The 21100-nt window shown below is 38.9% G+C and overlaps 1 protein-coding gene across 1 annotated transcript in view; it reads right to left on the minus strand.

Moving 5' to 3' along the window:
- Positions 1 to 1012: 1012 nt before the first annotated feature.
- Positions 1013 to 21100, minus strand: part of ZYG11A (zyg-11 family member A, cell cycle regulator) — a 77699-nt gene continuing 57611 nt past the window's right edge. The window contains 8 exon segments of the mRNA XM_049618873.1: positions 1013 to 1326; positions 5008 to 5105; positions 5502 to 5563; positions 9089 to 9283; positions 14469 to 14513; positions 14589 to 14750; positions 19461 to 19514; positions 19611 to 19710. Of these exon segments, the coding sequence (XP_049474830.1) occupies positions 1013 to 1326; positions 5008 to 5105; positions 5502 to 5563; positions 9089 to 9283; positions 14469 to 14513; positions 14589 to 14750; positions 19461 to 19514; positions 19611 to 19710 (1030 nt within the window).

Consider the following 21100-nt stretch of genomic DNA (forward strand, 5'->3'; position numbering starts at 1 on the left):
TAAAAAATAAATTAAAAAAAAAAAAAAAGTCTGGCCAGCTAAAGCACAAACATCTAGTATAAAAATATGCCACTAGTCAAAAAGGAATATACTTTTGTTCTTTGGAAAACTTAAACAGAGGAATGGCAAAACACATTTCGTTGGTTGTCAATAAGGAAGGAATTCATACTCGGTTCCACAGAGGTTTGCAAAGGACACAAACAGAAGCCTCTGATAGTTTATACTGCAGTTGAGGCTGGTTCTCAAAAGCCCATTATATTTCTTGTCTTCATGCTAGGTAAGAGCACTCTTGAAATCTATAGCGAAGTCTTTTTTCTGGCCCTTCCTCTTCTTCTCAGTTTTGGTCACAATCCCATTTAAATCAAAACTTTGAGGGATCAAGATTTACAATGCCCATATAATCATCATCTAAATCCTCTACTCACAGTCATCAAGTCCTACTATTTTCCACCAGCACATCCACTTACACAGAATGTTATGTTCAGTCTAGTGTGTAAAGTTGGAGCAAAAGAGGCCAAAAGCAGAATACCCAAAATTGTAAAAAATATATTTTTTCCTTCCCTCTACCCCACAAGTGGAAGGTACTTTGGTATTTATTTAAAAAAAAAAAAAAAAAAAAATTTCCCCTCTTTTTCCTCCCCTCCAGCTGAGATTCTGCCTTCTAAACAACACATTTATAAGCATGTATTTTCCAAACCTTTTTCATGTACTTCTTTTCTAGTAGCCTCACTAGGAATAACAACTCAGGATATTCTTTCAAACATGAAATTTAACATAAATACCAAGGTCTCCCTGTAGGTCTTTCGTTTCTCCTTCCTCTCTGAAACTCCCAGAGTTAAGAAGCTGGCCAGGGCTAGGAAAAGTAACTGGCATAGTTGTTCCAACATAAGCTCACAGGTCTCCCCACATAGTCCAAGGCTTGATTTTGCAAAGCTGTTGAAGGAGCGTTCCCAGAATGATTCCAACTTGATTTGGGATTATGGCTATCATTCAAAATCAGCCTTTTTGTGGCCTATAGAAAATCAACAATAAAGGCCAGTGAGGCAGCCAACTTACAAACTCCAATGATAACTTGTTTCAACACTGAACTGCTGGCAAGGCAGAAGGGCTGACACTGAGGAACAGACAGCACCTCTGAAGCCCCAGGGGCTGAGGAGGGCATTCAACACAGAGAGGGTCTCTGATAATTCATGAAATGCATTCTGAAGTCATCTAGAATGGAGGTTGCAATCTTCTGTGCTTGAGCATCTGCCTCACTGTGCTCCTGGATGTCGCACAAAAACTGCAATCCTTCTTCTTCAACTAACATTCTGCAGTATTTGCTGGCTGAAAGAAAATCAAAGAGAACTGATGGACAAACTGGCATTTTAAATATTCCCAAGTCACCACACTCACCTTTTTGAAGAAAGGGTACCAAGGTTTAAGCCCTTTGACATAGGAATTAACAGATAAAAGAAATATGTCAAAGGGCACCTGGGTGGCTCAGTCGGTTAAGCACCCGACTTCAGCTCAGATCATGATCTCGCGGTTTGTGGGTTTGAGCCGCACGTTGGGCTCTGTGCTGACAGGTGGGAGCCTGGAGCCTGCTTCAGATTCTGTGTCTCCCTCTCTCAGCCCCTCTCACACTTATGCTCTCTCTCTCTCAAAAATAAACATAAAAAAAACTTAAAAGAAAAAAAATACGTCAAAACTTAAATAATGCTTAGATTGTGTAGTACAATTATAAATGATTTTTTAGTATGCTTATTTCCAGACAACTCTATGCCTCAAATCTCTAATCCTAGCTAAAAGGATAGAAACCTCTTTTATTATAAATGTAATACACATTTCAAGTTCAGGCGTTAAGCTGAGCTAGATAACCTGATAACACTAAATGCTGGATAAAATATAACAAAAATTTTTAAATGTATACTCATGTGTACAAAGTAAAGAACTTGTCCAGGACCCAGACACAGATTGCAGAGAGCACCTAAGCTCATGTAACTTTATCTGCAGCTATCCCGGGGAAGAAAGGGACTGTCAGTTTCAGTAATCTAGGAATTTAGGTTCCAACTTACAAAGTTAGAAGCAATCTATATATAATAAATATGTATCAGTGCATAAAGCTGACCCCTCAAAGAACTATAGGAGAGAAGGGATAAGACAATGAAAACATTTGGCCTCTAGGTGGGTATACAGGCGTGGTTGGAAGAAATCCTTCCCAAGAATTCATAACCACAGTAGTGAGTGGGTATAGGATCTGAATTTATACTGCCTAAATGTTCTGGGAACCCTTGAGGTGAGAAGTTAATATGAAAATTAGTTCAATCCCAGGAAAACCTCTAGAGCACCTGAGGGAAGCAAATACAAAACTGCTGAAGGAATGTGTCCACAACGTAGTCTAAAAAGGATTCTCTTAATCATTCCAAAGGCCAACTAGACACAGGGAGAAATAATGATCTAATGACATGGAAATTGTTTTTTTAAGGATAAGATAGAATAAAGTGAGAGAAGGTATAAGATACTTCTGACAGACACCCCACAAGGAAAGTATAGGGGAGGAATAATATCTTTAAACAGCTGAGAATTTTCATCAATTTTGGAAAGTGTAACTGTGACCTGAAGTCCAGAGGCTGTGTAACAAAAGGCTGATGAAACATAATGAACAAAGTCAAGACAATAAACTGCAGAAAAAATATTTGCAAGAGTTCCTTCAAATTAAAAAGATCAACAAACAGTAGAGAAAAAGTGAATAAAGAATATCAATGGACAATTCAAGGAAACGAAAACGAGTCTTCAATAAAAGATAGTTAACGTAACTTAAATGTTAAGCAAGACCATCATTTCACCTTAAATTGGCAAAGAACAAAAAGTTCAATTAAACATTGTGTAAGAATGACAAGCTTTCATAAATTGCTGACAGGAATGAAAACTGATAATCAACTCACCAGAAAACAGTTTAGAAATGCCTATCAATATCACCATGTTCCTAACATTTTGACTCAGCAATTCTAAATATTCTGCAGATTAACTGACACACTTGCAAAATGATACACTTAACAAATGATATGTACTATGCGTGAACTAATACTATGCTATGCACAAATGCTAATACTATGAGCCTAGCAATGTTTTAAATGCTTAATGAATATTAACCCACTTAATTTTTTTCTATGTTTATTTATTTATTTTGAGAGAGAGAGAGACAGACAGACAGACATGAGTGGGGGAGGCACAGAGAGAGAGAGTGCAACACAGAATCCAGAGCAGGCTCCAGGCTCTGAGCTGTCAGCACAGAGCCCAATGCAGGTCTCGAACTCATGGACCACAAGATCATGACCTGAGCTGAAGTCAGATACTCAATCAACTGAGCCACCCAGGCACCCCAACCCACTTAATTCTCACAGCTCTATGAAGTAGGTATTTTCATCCCCATTTTATACTTAAGGAAACTGGGGCACAGTGAAGTCAAGTAACCTGCTCAAGTTCCCACTATTAGTAACTGGCAGAAACTGGGAACAGAGCACAGGTAGTCAGTCTGGTTCTAACATCTGTCCTCTTAATTACCCACATGTGCATCTTCAATTCATAGATAGATAGAGTTACAGATATATAGTCTTTGTATATCATTTTTCATTGTACATTAATCCATATTCATGTATATAAATATGTTAATATTCAATAAAATAGTGCTTGTAATAGAAAAGACTAGAAACAATATCCATTTAAAGAAGACTGGTTAAATAATTATATCTATATAGTGAAGAAATACTAAGCAGTCTAACTAATAGTGGTAATCTGGAGCTCTGCCAGTTGCTATTTTAACTTTAGTTCTCTGTGCCTTGTTTGCTCATCTGTAATAGATGAATAATAATAATAATGCTACCCCCTTCTCGTTGTTGTGAAGATTGAGTTAACTCATAAAGACCTTGCAATACTGCCTGGCACAGAGAAAGTACTCAACTAACTTCTAGTTGCTATAAACCAAAGTCATTTCGGAGCTATTCTGACAGATCTGCCTGTAGTTGTTTATATGCCAACACCATTCACAATACTTATTTATAATTTAAAGAGAAGTGTTAGGGCAAGCTCCTAGAAACCATTTTTCTTGGTCAGTTCTTGTTTATTCTGCCAGGTTAACTTTAGAATAATTTTCAGATCCCTCATCTCACTCGTTCATTTAAATTGCAGCATATTCATAAGCTGAAAAGATTTGACATGTGTCTCTTAAAAAGTCTTTCCATCTAGGAATCTAGTATGTCTCATAATTACTTCAGGTTTCTCAATTATTTCTCAGTTTACTGCACAGAGCTCTCATTGTCTGTTAAAATTATTTTGGGAATTTTATACTTTTGTTAGTAGCTAATATTTTAATTCTAAAAGCTATTTCTTGAAACTTTTCACTATAAAATTATACTCTGTATTCTTTTATAATAAAAGCAAAAAATTTTACAATAATCCTTAGCAAAGAATGTAAGTCCCCAATTCTCCCAACAGCCAAACATGTAAAAACATTTAATCTGGCTAGGAAACAACCCCTGACTCCTGGCCCTCCTGACTCCTGGCCCTCCAGCCTCCCCCAGACCATTACAAAAAGGCAGATGTATATATTACTATAGACAGAGTATTCATGATAAACTGTTGAGTGAAAAGAGCCAGCTATAGGGCAGCATGCACAGAATGAGCCCATTTTGTTTAAAAATGTCCTTATTTATATATAGTATATACTAACTACAGTATGTGTATAGAGAAGTATTTGGAAGGATAGTTATAATTATCAAATTATTAATAGTACCTGCCTGTGGGGAATAGGAGTGAGAGCCAACTTTCACTTTCTATACTGCTTGACATCCACCCCCAAATAGATTATAATTCTGTGACATTTTTTAAACTAATAAAAACATTTTCCAACTTCATTTTTTAAAAAAGTTAAATTCAATACAGGTGAGCAAATTTTCAAAATTCTATCTTGAACTTAACCTTTATACAGAAAAACAGTTGGAAAACTACTATGTTTTGAATACATACGGTTTTTACTGCAGACATGATACATTGCCCATAGTGCCCAGAGCTGAACTGCTGGTTGAGAGAAGTTGCCAAGGAGTGGGAAAAATGCCTTGAAGGATCTAAAGAGGCACAAAGAAGTTCATTTAGAACTCAGGCTAGCATCTGTAATACAATAATTATTTTTAACCTCTCCACAGGATCATTTCCTCATTGAGACAGATGTATTGTTGAGCATATATCAGAAGCTAACATTTAAGAACTTACATTCTATGTTAGACACTCTTTACATTCAGTATCTCATTTCATCCTCAATCTTGCACACAATAAGCCTCATTTTACAGAGGAGTAAAACTGAGTCTCAGAGATCTCCTAAAAGTGATTGTCCCAAAATCACAAAGTAACAGGATTTGAACATAAGGCTATCTGACTATATCTTATCACTGTACCATGGTCTCTACATAGTGAGTACAATGAGGACAAGCTTTAAGAAAAGTACTGCGCCATCACGAGATTACCTGTAGGTCACCAACGCTGTCATCTTACAACTTGAACTTGGCCAATTCTGGATGGTTGCATACTATACAAAAAGAGAAACCAGGATTCTAGTATTGTATTCCATCCTTTTTAAAAGGCCATAATAGGCTGTTTCATGCCATTTATAATTACATATATATGAAAAAACAAATCTTCAAAATATGGGAATGATCACCCAAATTAAGGTATACCTACCTGCCAAAATATGAAGTAGATAACCATTAAATATGTAGAATAGGAACAAAGTCATGTGGAAAACAGTGCAATAAGAGGGGGCTTCTGAGTAAAGATGCAGGACTTGGCATGCATCCATTCCTTTCCTAAATCCCATGACCAGAAATAGTATAAATGGTTTAAACTAAAAGAAGGCAACCAAACAAGAACAAAGCAGAAAGAAAATGGTGAGTGATTTAGTAGATCTAGCACTGGAGAAGATTAAAAAATGAACCAGTTTAAACAGAACTCCTAGACATAAAAATCTGGCACACCAAGTACTTTAGGAAGTGAGATTAGAGGTGGGGTTAAAAACAAGAGGAATGATCGAAAGTACCGAAGAATCAAGACTCCCATATCTCCTTTCCACCACTAATAAAAATTTCTGGACTGGGCAACCTTGTGAACAATTAAGGGTTGAAGTACCATGTTAAAAACAGGGATGAAGTGAAAATCTAAATGATAAATGCTGAGAGTCCCTTGCTCTCAACTCTCTTCCTCTAGTGGGATTTCAGACCATTGGAACCAAGCTTATCATTTTCAGTCAGGAGAACAGAAGATTCTTCTTGAGGAAAATTCCAACCAGTTCAGCACAGAAGATCTAATGACAATGACAGTGACTAATACAGATCATGCTAGGTGAGGCCCACAGTTGACAAGTTCCACCCATCTGCACCTAGCTTCCAAACAACTCCACTCTTAAATGTGAGTGGACAGCTGAAGATCTCCATATACTTTAAGAAAGTCTGTAACATAAACGATAGAAATAGGGTGAAAAAGCAACTTGCAGAAAACAGAAACCTTGAAGGAAGAGGAAAATTTAAAAAAACAAAACAAAAACAAAACCCAAACTAATCATTACTACCTTTAAGGAGATAATAGATACAGCAACCATGGGAAAAGAGTAAGATATTATATGAAAAAGAAGCACTCAGAGAACAAAAGAGAGTTCTTGAAAATTAAAATAGAAATATATAAATACAAATATATAACTATACATAATATATAAAAACACATTATAAGCTATAAAAATAAATAAATATACTGTGGTACCTGGGTGGCTCAGTCAGTTAAGTGTCCAGCTCTTGATTTTGGCTCAGGTCATGATCTCACAGATTGTGAGATTGAGTCCCACATTGGGCTCTGCACTGACAGTGCGGAGCCTGCTTGGGATTTCCTCTCTCTCCCTCTCTCTCTCTCTCTCTCTCTCTCTCTCTGCCCCTCCCCTCCTTGCGTGTGTGCACACACTCTCTCTCTCAAAAAAAAAAAAAATTAAGGGGCACCTGGGTGGCCCAGTTGGTTAAGCCTCTGACTTCAGCTCAGGTCATGATCTCACAGCTCGTGAGTTTGAGCCCCACGCTGGGCTCTGTGCTGACAGCTCAGAGCCTGAACCTGCCTCGGATTCTGTGTCCTCCTCTCTCTCTCTCAAAAATAAACATTAAAAAAATTTAAAGTATATGTTAAACTATATGATGAACCATATAAATATATAAAATTACATTAAAATAGTTAATTATATAATAAAAAATATAAAATACAAATATAAATGCAAAACCCAATAGGAGTGGAGATTTTTTATTTATTTATTTTGGAGAGAGAGAGCACAAGTGAGGAAGGGGCAGAGAGAGGTGGGGAGAGAGAGAATCCCAAGCAGGCTTCACACCACCAGTGCAGAACCCAATGCGAAGCTCGAACTCACAAACCTCAAAATCATAACCTGAGCCAAAGTCAGACACTTAACTGTCTGTGCCACCCAGATGCCCCAGCAGTGGAGATTTTTAAAGATTTTTTTTAAAGAGGAAAACAGGGAAATAGGTAAGGAAAAATGAGTCCAGGGAGGCCAAATCCTAAGGCGGGGGGAAAAAAAGAGGAAGAGACTAGAGAGGGAGAAAGAAATTTCCCAGAACTGAAGGAAACAAGCTTCTAGAGCAATTAGTATCCAAGATAATGATGAAAATAAACCTACATCCAGGCACACCACTGTGTGATTTTTGAGAACAAAAATCTTAAAGGTTCCGAAGGAAAATGACTTCTCAAAAGTGATACTGAGAAAACAAAGAAGTAATGACTTAAAAATTCAGAAATAAAAATATTCCAAAACTAAAATTCTATACCCAGCCATGTGACTAACTAAATATGAAGGTAAAATAATGCCCTTTTCAAACAAATAAGGTCTGAATTTTTTATTTATTTGAGAGAGAGAGAGAGAGTGAGAGTGAGAATGAGAGAGAGAGTGAGAGTGAGAGTGAGAGAGAGAGAGAGAGAGAGAGAGAGAGTATGGAGGTGGGGAGGTTGGGAGGATAGAGGGAGAGAGGAGAGAAGCTTAAGCAGGATCCATGCCCGGCACAGAGTGTGACGTGAGGCTCGGATCTCGTGACTCTGAGATCATGTAAAGTCTGAAATTTTCTATTTCATGCATTTCTTCTGAGGAAGCTACTAGATAAGATCCAACAGAATGAGGGAGTACACCAAAAAACCAGGAAGGCATGCAATCCAGGAAACAGGGAATCCAACACCAGAGAAGTAAAGAGAATCCCCAGTAAAGGAATATCCTGGAATGACAGCAGTATAGCAGATACACAAATAAGCAGACCAGATGGAAGAAAACAGAAAGTTCTGGGAAAGAAGTCTTAAGAAGCTGAAGTAGATGGAATATATTTCAATATACTGAAAGGATATATATACTTGGGAGTATAGGAAAGGGTACGCATAGGGAAAATGAGAAAAAGAATCTTCTTTTTCCAGAGTGGGAAAATGAATGAACAGATTAATGTCTAAAACTGCAAAATGAAGTAGCAACAGAGGTTATTTAGATATGGAGAAAATATCAAAAGAAATAGCTTGAAAAAAAGCTCAAAGTGGAAAAGAGAACTGGTAAAGCCACATTCAACTGTGTATACGTGTAACTTTTATAAAAGAAAAATATCAGGAGGAATGTAGCAAAGTGTTAACAGAGGTTAGAGCTTGATTGTACGGTGAGTGATTTAGAATATTTTCTTTGTACTTTTTTATTATGTTTCCCATTTTCTACAATGAATACATATTTCTAAAATTCTTGGGACGACTGGGTAGCTCAGTTGGTTGAGTGTCTGACTTAGGCTCAGGTCGTGATCTCACAGTCTGTGGGTTCGAACCTTATGTCAGGCTCTGTGCGCACAGCTCAGAGCCTGGAGCCTGCTTCGGATTCTGTGTCTCCCCCATCTCTCTGCCCCTCCTCTGCCCACACTCTGTCTCTCTCTCTTTCTGAAATATAAAATAATAATAATAAAGTAAAATTCTTAAAACTAGAAAAGTAAGTCTCCTGCAAGAAGAGATCACGACACAGTTTGTAAAGAAGAATGAATGGTCCTTGTACCAAATCCTGGAGAAGAGCACTCCTCTGAAGGTCATGGGACATCCAGGGCTGTGTGTCAGATGTCAGGTGGGCTATGATGCCTGCAGCAAAATAACTGACTTCCATTTCTTTGCTATGGAGCAAGCTGCTAATATGTTTCACCACATCTTCAGTCACCAGCTTGGAAGACAGTTCTCTAACTTCAGCTATGTTGTTCTACAGGTAAAAGAGCAGAAAATATCAGGGATAGGAAAGGGAGAGGAATCAGTGTCTGATTCTCTCTTCCTTTACTACTGCTTAGCTTAGATACTTCATCCCATCCTCCTCCCTCTCAATTTAGCCTAAAACCCACAATCCCACCCCTTGATGAGGAGGATATCAGTAATGACAAATCACTGAGTGAGCACTTACTAAGTGCCAGGCACTGTACTAGACAAACAAAAAGGTCCTTTTTTCTGCCTTATCTCATTTCATGTTTCATATAGTTTTACCAAGAAATAAGTCACTCAGCAAGATTTAACTTGTCAGTCAGAACTTGTCAGGTTTATACTGCTAATAACCAGTTGAACTAGAATAAAATCCAGGCCTGACTCAAATATTTAAGATTGCTCAGGGCCTACTATATGTTACATTAGCTTGAAATTTAACAGTAACAATGAAAGGCAGGTAGTATTTTATTTTATATATTAGGTTTCTATGCTGTTTAACAAACTGCCACAAACTTGGTGGCTTAAAACAACATACATTTTTTCTCTCTCAGTTTTTGTGGGCCAGGAGTTCATCCATGGCTTAGGTGGCTCTTCTACTCTGAGGTCTCAAAAAGCCACAAAGTGCTGGCTGGGCTGCATTCTCATCTGGGGGCTCCACTGGAAGGAAACTTACTTCCAAGCTTACAAACTGTTGGCCACATTCATTAAGATTGAGGGTTTCGTTTTCTTGCTGGAGGCCACCCTTAGCTCCTAGAAGCTGCCCATAGTTACTTCCCACAGGGGCTTCTTTCTCCAACTACTTACTTCTTGGCAGCTTGCTTTTTCAAATACATGGAAGAGTCTCTCTAGCAAGTCTATTAGCAAGAGGGATTAACACCATAGTACCCCTAAATCAGAGGGGGATATGTTCTAAGACCCCCAATGGATATGCCTGAAACCACAAACAGTATCAAATTCTATAATATACTGTTTTTTCTACACAAACATACCTATGATAAAGTTCAATGTGTAAATTAGGCCCAGTAAGAGATTAACAATAATAGAATAATCATAACAATATATTGTTTACTTTTGTCTGTTTTTTTAAAGTTTATTTATTTTGAGAGAGAGAGAGCATGGGCAGGGGAGGGGCAAAAAGAGAGGGAGAGAGAGAGAATCCCAAGCAGGCTTCATGCTGTCAGCGCACAGCCCGACGAAGGGCTCAAACTCATGAACCATGAGATCATGACCTAAGCTGAGATCAAGAGTTGGGCACTTAACCAACTGAGCCACTCAGGTGCCCCTCATGTAACTTTTATTACATGCCCCTGTTATAGGGGCACCTGAGTGGCTCAGTCCACCACTGAGTTAAGTGTCCGACTCTTGGTTTTGGCTCAGGTCATGATCTCATGGTTTGAGTTCAAGCCCAACATTGGGCTTTGCACTGATGGTGCAGAGCCTGCTTGGGAGTCTGTCTCTTGCCCCTCACCTGCTTGTGCTCTCTCTCGCTCTCTTAAAAAAAAAAAAAGGGGGCGCCTGGGTGGCGCAGTCGGTTAAGCGTCCGACTTCAGCCAGGTCACGATCTCGCGGTCCGTGAGTTTGAGCCCCGCGTCAGGCTCTGGGCTGATGGCTCGGAGCCTGGAGCCTGTTTCCGATTCTGTGTCTCCCTCTCTCTCTGCCCCTCCCCCATTCATGCTCTGTCTCTCTCTGTCCCAAAAATAAATTAAAAAAAAAAAAAAAAAATTTACATGAATGTGGTCTCTTTCTCAAAATATCTTTTTAAAGCTTATTTATTTATTTTGAGAGAGAGAGAAAACACATGAGCGGGGGGAGGGGCAGAGAGAGAATCCCAAGCAGGTTTTGCTCTGTCAGTACAGAGCCTGATGTGGGGCTCAAACTCACAAACTGTGAGACCATAACCTGAACTGAAATCAAGAGCCAGATGCTTAACCGACTGAGCCACCCAGCACCCTCTCTCAAATATCTTATTTCACTGTACTCACTCTTCTTCTGCTTGTGAGGAGATGACAAAATGCCTATATGACAAGACAAAAAAAGGTGGATGACGTAAGCATGTGACATAGCATTAGGCTACTACTGACCTTTGGACCATTCCTCAGGAGGATCACCTGCTTCCAGACTGTGAGTAACTGAAACTATGGATAAGGGGAAGGGGTCTACTGTCTACACACCATAACATAATCACAGAACTGATATCCTATCATCTTTGCTATATTCTATTCGTTAGAAGCAAGTCACAGTTCCTGCCCACATTTGAGAGGAGGACTTTTACAAAGACGTGAACACCAAGAAGAAATCAGAATCACTAGGAATCACCTTAGGGTCTGTCTACCACACAGATGAAAACACAAAGGTTTAGAAGTGAAACACATAGTCAAATTGAACACAGCAGTTACTGTTCCTTCTGAAGTGGTTTTCAGAAAAGTATACCCTAGAGACTAGTATGTTCAAAATAGCATCATACAGCACTATGCAGAAAACTAAATTATTTTGAGATCACTTACCCCAGGTTTGTTTTTTTTTTTTACAAGACCAGCTATACCCTATTGATTTCAGCAGAAACTGCACTATTGTGAGATTTCCCCCCCGTTTTCCCCAAAGCTATCTATACATACCCTCATCAATAGTAGGATTTCAGCATTAAGTCGATCAGATGGAAGCCCCAGACAAGGAGAGACAACATGACAGCATCCTTACTATAACTGAGGACACCTTAGATGAATCACAATTTCTCTTATAAGCTTGGCAGAGGCTACTTTTCTAGTACCTTTTTCATTCCAATAGTCTATGAACAAAATGTTGAGAAGAGATGGAAGCTACAGGAGAATGTGGGTCTTCTTCACTCAGAAAAAGGAAGGAAAGGAGGCATCCTCAAAAACTCTCAGCATTCTGAGAGGCTCTCAGAAAAAAGTAAAAGATCTTTTAGAAAAGGTTAGCTAATAGTAGGACACTTAGCTTTATATAGCATATATGAGGCTTCAATCCACCTTTCTGGCCTTATTTATTGCTTTTCCCAACTTCTGCCAAAATTCCAGATATTCTTTATTACAGTATCCCTTAAATGATTACATTTTCTCATCTTCCCTAGCCAAAGAGCTTTGTCTCCTACCTCTTTTGTCCTCTATCTTCCTACTTTTTTGTACCTTCCAATATTAAGATTTCCAATATTAATCATTTAATCCCCTCTACTCTGTTCCAAGTCCTATAGGTGCTAGGGATACTAAAGTAAAGACACAGTCCCTGCTTTCAAGGAGTGCATGCTCTAGAATCAAAAGCTTCCACTAGACTTTGTGCTTTTCTAGCACTTACCACAGTCCCTCTTAAATCAGAAAATTATTCATATACCTGTCTAACACTACCTCCCCAACACTGAAGGACCATCAGCTGGATGTATTTCATGCATGGCAAACTGCAAGGACTTAACAGTATGTCTTCATTACTTTTTGTAAATGTTCACCTTTATCTTCTGGAAACAAAGAAATTTCTCAATTATGGATATCCTGATTGAGAGGTAGTATAACAATATAATCAAAGAAATTTCTAAAGAATTGATTACCTTGATAAAAAAGTATGGTAAAGTGGTTAATATCAGAGGGTCTACAGCTAGACTGCCTGAGTTTGATATTTGATTCTGCCTCCTACTACTTAGGTAACAGGATAAATAGAACATAACACAACTTTTCCTATCTCTATGTGACTTAGCCATGTGACTTCACTGCTCCTCCCATCAAGGGGTGGCCACCTCCTTTAATGTGGGCTTAAGCATGGACATATAATAAATATATATTTGGTCTTTGTTGCCAGTTCTTGAAAGAGAAGTCTTCAATCCCTTGGAATTTCCCAAGTGATAAGAGTAATCAGAGCATCTTTGTTCTTTATTTGGTAGGCAACTAAATAAATAACTTCAGGATGGGGACTGGTTGCCAAAAAAAACCAAACCTTAATTAGAAGCCTCGGACTTTCAGCCCCACCCCACAACCTCTGGAGGAGGAGAGAGGAACTGAAGATTGAATTAATGATCAGTCATGCCTATGTGATGAAACCTCCATAAAAAATCCTAAACGATGGGTTTAGAGAACTTCTGAATTGGTAAACACATTAAGGTGCTGGGAGGGTGGTGTGCCCAGACAGAGTATGAAAGCTCTGCATGCACTCATCCTTCCTTGCCCTATATCTTTCTTCCATTTCACTGTTTCTGAGTTGTATCCTTTATAATAAACTGACAATATCAAGCAAAATGCCTTCTGGAGTCTGTGAGCCATTCTAGCAAATTATCAACCTGAGGAAGGGGTCATGGACACTCCTAATTTATAGCCAGATGGTCAAAGGTATGGGTGGCCCAAGACTTAAAACTGGCAACTGAAGTGGGGCAGTCTTATGAACCTGAGCCCTTTAACTTGGATAACTTAGGATAACTTAGGTAGGTAGTGTAAGAAAGGAATTGAACTGAATTGGAGCATACCCAGTTGTTACTGAGAGTTGGAGAAGTGATTACTGGGAAACACCCCAGGCCACCTAGTGTGCTTTGCCCAATGAGACATTAGAGAACGTGACATAAGCAGAGGTTTAAGAAGCACTTGCACAGTGGGACTTGCCTTCTAGCGCTACCCTGAAACTGAAACAAGCCCAGGGTGACAGGGGTGCCTGGCTGACTCAGTCAGTAGAGCATGCAACTTTTGATTTCAGGGTCATAAGTTCAAGCCCCACATTGGGCACAGAACTCCCTGGGGGTTAGGGAGGGGGAGAGAAGAAGAAAAAGGGAAAGGGGAAGAGGAGAAGAAGTCATCGCCCACGGAGATACAAGGCCCAACTAACAACCTGTACCAACTGTCACAGTGAGAGTTAGGCCATCTTAGCACACCTAGCCTTAGTTGAGCCACCAGATGACTACAGCAACATGAATAACTCCACCGGAATTACTGAGACCAGAAGAACTGTACGGCTACACGGAGTTCAAATTGTTGACTCACAGATTCAAAAGTAAATAAAATGGCTGTTGTTTTAAGCTGTAGTTTGTTCAGAGCAAGAGGACTGATGTGGTATTATTTTATAGGGAATCACGTGAACACTAAATGAGTTAACACACAGAAAATTGCTTACAATAGTGCCTAGCATATAGTAGGTGCTACATAACTGTTAGTTTTATTATTTTTTTTTTAGAAATCAGAATTAACTGAAACAATTCACCTTACCCAAAGACCAAGTACTTTGCTTTGTATTGCTGACTCTGAAAAAGTCTGTCAAAAGAATATACAGGTTACTTTACCATGAAAAAAAGAACTTTACATATAAACTCAATCCTGTCTTCCCACCTCCAAGACTTGGATGAAGATTGCCAATCCTTGATTTTCTATAAAGTGACTGCAGGCAGCTGGAGACTCATCTGTAAGATTCCAAAGTGCTTTCAAAGTAAACAAGAGGGTGACATCATCTAAATTTTCAGTAGTCTTTTGTTTTACTATTGCTAGAAGTTCCTAAAAACCAAAGAGACAAAGGGTTAGATGCCCCAGTGACTAACTCAATTACAACATAAGAAAAGCAATAGTTGTTCTACCACTTAATAGCTCTGTGATCCATTTATTCTCTATATAATGAGTTATACCTAACTCCTAAGATTTTTATGAAGATTAAAAGAAAAAAACAATTCAGCTTTAATGAGCACTTAATCTAGTTCTTGGTCCTTGTTAATAAGACTCATAATCAAGTACATATTAGCTATTCCATTATTCATTTATTGAGCATGGTTGGTCAACACCTCAGGTAAGAGCAACAGATTAAAAAAAAATGTTGGTTTTTCTCTCAACTAAATAAAAGAATTTTAAGTTTGGGAAAATGTTCTGAACGAAATACATAAAAGCCTAAGAATTTACTTTAGAAAAGGCAGGAAAAGGAAACCTCCATGCAAAGGTAATAAGTATACTGAAACAAATGAGACCAGAAGAGAAAGAAAGATAATGAGTTAAGCAAGGAGTGGAGACATAGAGGGGGAGGGAGTATGCCAGGCAGAGAAAAAGTGTGCTGTTCTTGAGCACACTTGAGCAGATCAGTATGGCTAGAGGGTAACACCAGTACTACAACCATATGTCATAATAAAGAAATCATTGGCTCACTTTAACAGAGATTCCAAAACCCCGTTTCATATCAGAATAATTTTGGACACAAGTGAAGCTAGTATCCTCACTTTCCTGCAAGCATATTAGACTGTTGTGAGAGAGGGAAAAGATAGCCATTTTCACCTAACCACCTAATGAAAACACATAAAGTAAAACAGCACTGAACAAAGCAGAGTATGTCTGTTTTCAGGAGGAATGAGACCACCTCAAAAATTTTACCCAATCAGGAGAGAATGTATCGAGAGAATTTATCACAAAAATAAAGCTGTGAAAACCAAGAGGGAAGTGTAAGAGTGACACACAGCATTGGTAGCAATCATTCAGACACCCAATGGGGTGAATGGCCGCAAAGGCAAGGGAGGGAGCAGGGGAAGTGAGGCTGACCCTGACAATAACGAATGTGGCCAGGCCCGTGGTTAGATGCTTTATATATTTTTACCTTAATGACATTCAAAATAACTGCAAAATATTACTCCTATGACAGATGCCTGTTTTTCAGATGATGCCAGTTTTCAGATGAAGAATCTGAGGCACAGAGAAGATAAATAAATTATCTAAGGTCTTATGACTAGTGGCTGAACATGGCTTGTTTTCACCTAAAGCCTGAATTTTTGGTAACATTTCCAAAATTGTTTCTCCGAGAACTACAGGGCTGCTCTTCCCTCCGTGTTACTTCAGGACCTGCTCTCTATCTCGCTCTATTCTGTATCTCTGTCTGTTCCTGTTAACCATCCCCAGCAACTCCATCACATCATCTTGACGAAACTGCTGCCTCAAACACCCTACTTTATGCCCTAGAATCCTGAAAAAGACTGCTCGAGTCTCATCTTCAATATCTGCCAGAACACTCTGAAGAGGGCATTCAACTGTATCTGGGAATTCTACTGGATTTCTCAATGAATTTGCTCCCAAGACCACTCTTCTTTCATCATTCCCTCTCCCCTCCGACTTTACTCACCATCTTTTTACACCTCTCACTCGATCACCTCATCTAGTTTTTCACGAACTACTGCTGTTCCTCCTGACAAAATCTACCAGCCTACCTACACATATATCAACGCACCCCGCTTTCCCTTCTGCTTTAGTCTAAAGCGAACATCTTTACTCCTGTTCTATACACAATTCCTGCACACACACAAAGATTTGGCACCAAATTACTTCCCTCTTTATTGCCATTGCCATCAATTTCTCCTTTTTTTTCAGAAATGTTTTCAAGGGCGTAGAATAGATCTTGGAAAAAACCAATTGCTGGCCCCATGTAGTATCTTCCTTTCTTTTTTTCTCATTAAAGTATATTAAAAAGTTGCTTCCGTGTTGCACCTCCCATTTGCTCATCATTGTAGTCCAAACAGACTCTGTCCCACTACTCCACTAAAATAATGTAAACAAGATGACTAATGACTTCCATCCTGCCAAATCCAACTGGCACCTCTCTGTCCATCTCACTCAACCACTCAATAGCATCTGACATGACTGCTCAATTTTTCTGGAAATAATTCTCTTGGATTCTAAGACATCACTCTTTCTTGGTTTTCTCATTTTCAACACAACTCCACTCTCCTTCCCCGGCTTGTTCTTCTTTCTAACACACTCATTTCAGTCCTTCTATTTACTCTATATGCACTCCACACTCTCCAGGTGATTATATCCCGTATCAGAACTGAGGATTCAAATTATTCTTACCCAATACTCTGAGCTGTGCCCCATATCAAACTGCCTCTGTGACATCTCAAGCATTGCAGAAATTAACATGTCTAAAGTCATTCTTGATTTTTATCCCCCAAACCTACTGACTACATATCAAATACTCGTAAGATTCTACTTGTGACAGCAATGCAAAAGGTAAAAACTTTAGGAATAAATTTAAGAAATACAGAATTATCAACATTAAGACAACACCGGTATACATCTGGGGGACATAGAAGACCAAATAAAGGGAGTAACATCTCCTATTCTCAGAAGGAAAAATCAGTATCAAAGAGAGGTCAATTCTTCTAAGTAAATCTGTAAATTTAACATAATCCCAAAGAAAACAAAGCTTGTTTAAAACAAGAAAAGCCAGTTCTGGTGTTCACATTAAAAAAAAAAAAGAGGGACGCCTGGGTGATTCAGTCAGTTAAGTGTCTGACTCTTGATTTTGCCTCAACTCATGATCTAACAGTTCACGGGACTGAGCCCCGTGACAGGCTCTGTGCTGACAGTTGAGAGCCTGGAGCCGGCTTCGAATTGTGTATCTCCCTCTTTCTCTCTACCCCTCTTCTGCACCCTCTCTCTCTCAAAAACAACAATAACAATTAAAAAAACCCACAAAAATAAAACATAAGAAAAAAAAGAAACTCAAGATCTTAACTATTAAGGAATTTATAAAACTAGTAAATAAAAAGTGTGGTATCAGCATATAAACAGACATACAAATTAACACAGCACAAAGTCCAGAAACAGATGCAAATAGAGAAGGGAATTTAATATATGATAGAGGTAGCAATGTATAACAGTGGAGAAAAGATAATTTGTTCAACAAAAGGTGCAGAGGCAGACATTGAGAAGAAACACAGACCCTTACAACATAACCCCCCCCCCCCAAAAAAAGGCTTTAAGTAAATCAAGAATTTACATGTTAAAAGAAAAGAAACCACAGATAAAAATCATGAGAAAATTTTAAAATATACTCTGTGGAGCACAGAAATACTTTCAAACTGTGCCATCAATGCCAGAGAAATAGAATGATAAATTTAAACCTATAAACATTTTTAAATTACTGCATGGCAAAACATGTCATAAATAAAGTACAAATAATCAAATAGCCAACTAGGGAAAATACATGCATCTCACATCAGAGTCAAAAGGCTCAATTCCTTAATATATAGCAAAGTCTTATAAATCATAAGAAAGCCAGCAACCCAAAAGGGAAAACAGGGGCTCCTGGGTGGCTCAGGTCATTGTCTCATGGTTCCTGAATTCAAGCCCTACATCAGACTCTCCGCTGTTAGCGAAGAGCCCACCTCGGACCTCGTCCCCCCTCTCTCTGCCTCTCCTCCACTCAAGTGGTTCTCTCTCTCAAAATAAATAAATTAATTTTTTAAAAAAAGGAAACCTATCGGGGCGCCTGGGTGGCTCAGTCGGTTAAGCGTCCGACTTCAGCTCAGGTCATGATCTCGCGGTCTGTGAGTTCGAGCCCTGCATCGGGCTCTGTCCTGACTGCTCAGAGCCTGGAGCCTGTTTCAGATTCTGTGTCTCCCTCTCTCTCTGACCCTCCCCCGTTCATGCTCTGTCTCTCTCTGTCTCAAAAATAAATAAACATTAACAAAACAAAACAAAACAAAAAAAAAAAAAGGAAACCTATCAAGGCTATGAAAACAGTTCACAGGAAACAAATGTTTGGAGGGGGAAGGGGGATGGTATTACTTGCTCAAAACAAGTGCAAAATAAAACAATGATGTACATTTTTTAGTGAGCAGTATTAGCATAATCGTAAGGTTAATACTGATTACTGAATAAAAATTAGGATATTAATTTATTGGGAAAGGAGATAATTTATAGAGATACATGTAGGAGAGGAGCACCTGGGTGGCTTAGTTGGTTAAGTGTCCACCTCTTGATTTTGACTCAGATCATGATCTCATAGTTCGTGGGATTGAGCCCTGTGTTGAATACATGCATCTGTCCACGCAGAGTCGGCTTGGGATTCTCTCTCTCCCTCTCTCTCTCTGCGGATACCTCCCTCCATCCCTCCCTCTCTCTCTAAAATAAATTACATACATACATACATACATACATGTAAAAAAATTCTTTAAAGATACATGTGGGAGAGCTACGTTCTTATTTACTATAGCAGCAGAATCACTAAAAAACATATAAAATTGATAAATCAAGTTAAAAGCATTTTATTTCGAGATGTGGAGGTAAATACCAAAAGAAATAGCTCTAAGAGTAGAAAGTAGTTTCTTTTGGGGAGCAGGTCTTTAGAGAGTTTTCATTTATAAGCCTTTTAGAATGATTATACTTTTAAAATTATGTTCATAGGTTTTTTTATTGGAAAAAAAAGGGTTATAAAAGCGACAATCAACTTACCTTAACTGCCATGAAGAGCTCTTCCTTAAGCTGTGCAGTTTGCTCAGATGAGAGCTGTAAGCAAACAAAAAGCCGAAAGTAAAACATTGGACATCTATCAGAGCACCATCAAGACTCAGGAGAGAAATCTGGACTTTAGCAATCACATACCTGCAGGGCTAGAATAGAGGTGATGCTCACTGCCATTGTTTGCATCTTGGGGTTCTCATGCTTACAAAGCCATCTCATAACAAACTTGGCAGCATCAAACCTGAAAAAACAGTTTTTTTTCTCACAATGAAGTTTTTTATTTTTTTATTTAAAAAAAATTTTTTTTTCAACGTTTTTTAATTTTTTTTTTATTTTTAGGACAGAGAGAGACAGAGCATGAACGGGGGAGGGACAGAGAGAGAGGGAGACACAGAATCGGAAGCAGGCTCCAGGCTCCGAGCCATCAGCCCAGAGCCTGACGTGGGGCTCGAACTCACGGACCGCGAGATCGTGACCTGGCTGAAGTCGGACGCTTAACCGACTGAGCCACCCAGGCGCCCCTCTCACAATGAAGTTTTAAACAGTACATGAGGAGAGAAGAAATCACTTAACCTCCCCAACAAACCCTGTATCTTGGATTTCTAAACCCTCAGGCATGAAAATCAAGAGCATCTGGCAAAAAGAAGAGAAGGTCAGAAGAGGAAGAGGACAGTAGGCAAATAAGAATGTAAGCAAAATGCACAGAATTCAAAGTAAGTTTAGCAGGCAGGGGCGCCTGGGTGGCTCAGTCGGTTACGCATCTGACTTTGGCTCAGGTCATGATCTCACAGCTAATGAGTTTGAGCCCTTCGCTGGGCTCTGTGCTGACAGCTCAGAGCCTGCAGCCTGCTTCAGATTGTGTCTCCCTCTCTCTCTGTCCCTCCCCTGCTCATGCTCTCTCTCCTTCAAAATAAATAAACGTTAAAAAAAATTTTTTTTTAAACAAAGTAAGATTAGCAGACCTAGGAAAAACTTACCATTCAGTTCCTACTTTCATGGGTCTGAAAAATGGGAAGAACCCACCCAACAAGTAGTAATTTGTAATATGAATTGTAGACAGTGCTAAAATGGGATAGCAAACAAAGCACATAGCTAAAGAGAATTCATACCCTTTTATAGAGGCAGATAGTAGTTAGCTCCTATTGACTACAATTGTAGGAATGAAGACTGAGATGAGAAAGATCTTCTAACTTTCAAGAGAAGACTGAAATCAATTTTTTCTTTTTAATGAGGAAGACCCTTTTAATGAGGAAGACCCTAACTTTAAAAGTCAACTCCCATTTTAAGTACGCATTTCAGTTAGATTTGAGAATGGCTTAGCCTAACACTCCACACCCACATACCACAGGCTTTGTTCATGTCAGCCTGTGCTGAATTTTTCTGCTGTTAGCAGCAACTATTATAAATGTTTCTGAGCTCATGAATCTGGAAGACTATAAAGGCCTCAAAAGGAGTCCCTTTGGAGTCCAGGATGATGATTTTCTCAATTATTTTCAATAAAATAGTAACAAAAAGAATGACTATACTTAGAAGAGACTTTTTTTTTAAGGAAAGTGCAAGCTGGAGAGAGAAGCAGAGGTACGGGAGAGAGAGAGAGAGAGAGAGAGAGAGAGAGAGAGAGAGAGAGAGAG

This window comes from Panthera uncia (genome assembly GCF_023721935.1).
Source record: "Panthera uncia isolate 11264 chromosome C1 unlocalized genomic scaffold, Puncia_PCG_1.0 HiC_scaffold_4, whole genome shotgun sequence".
NCBI classification, from domain to species: Eukaryota; Metazoa; Chordata; class Mammalia; order Carnivora; family Felidae; genus Panthera; species Panthera uncia.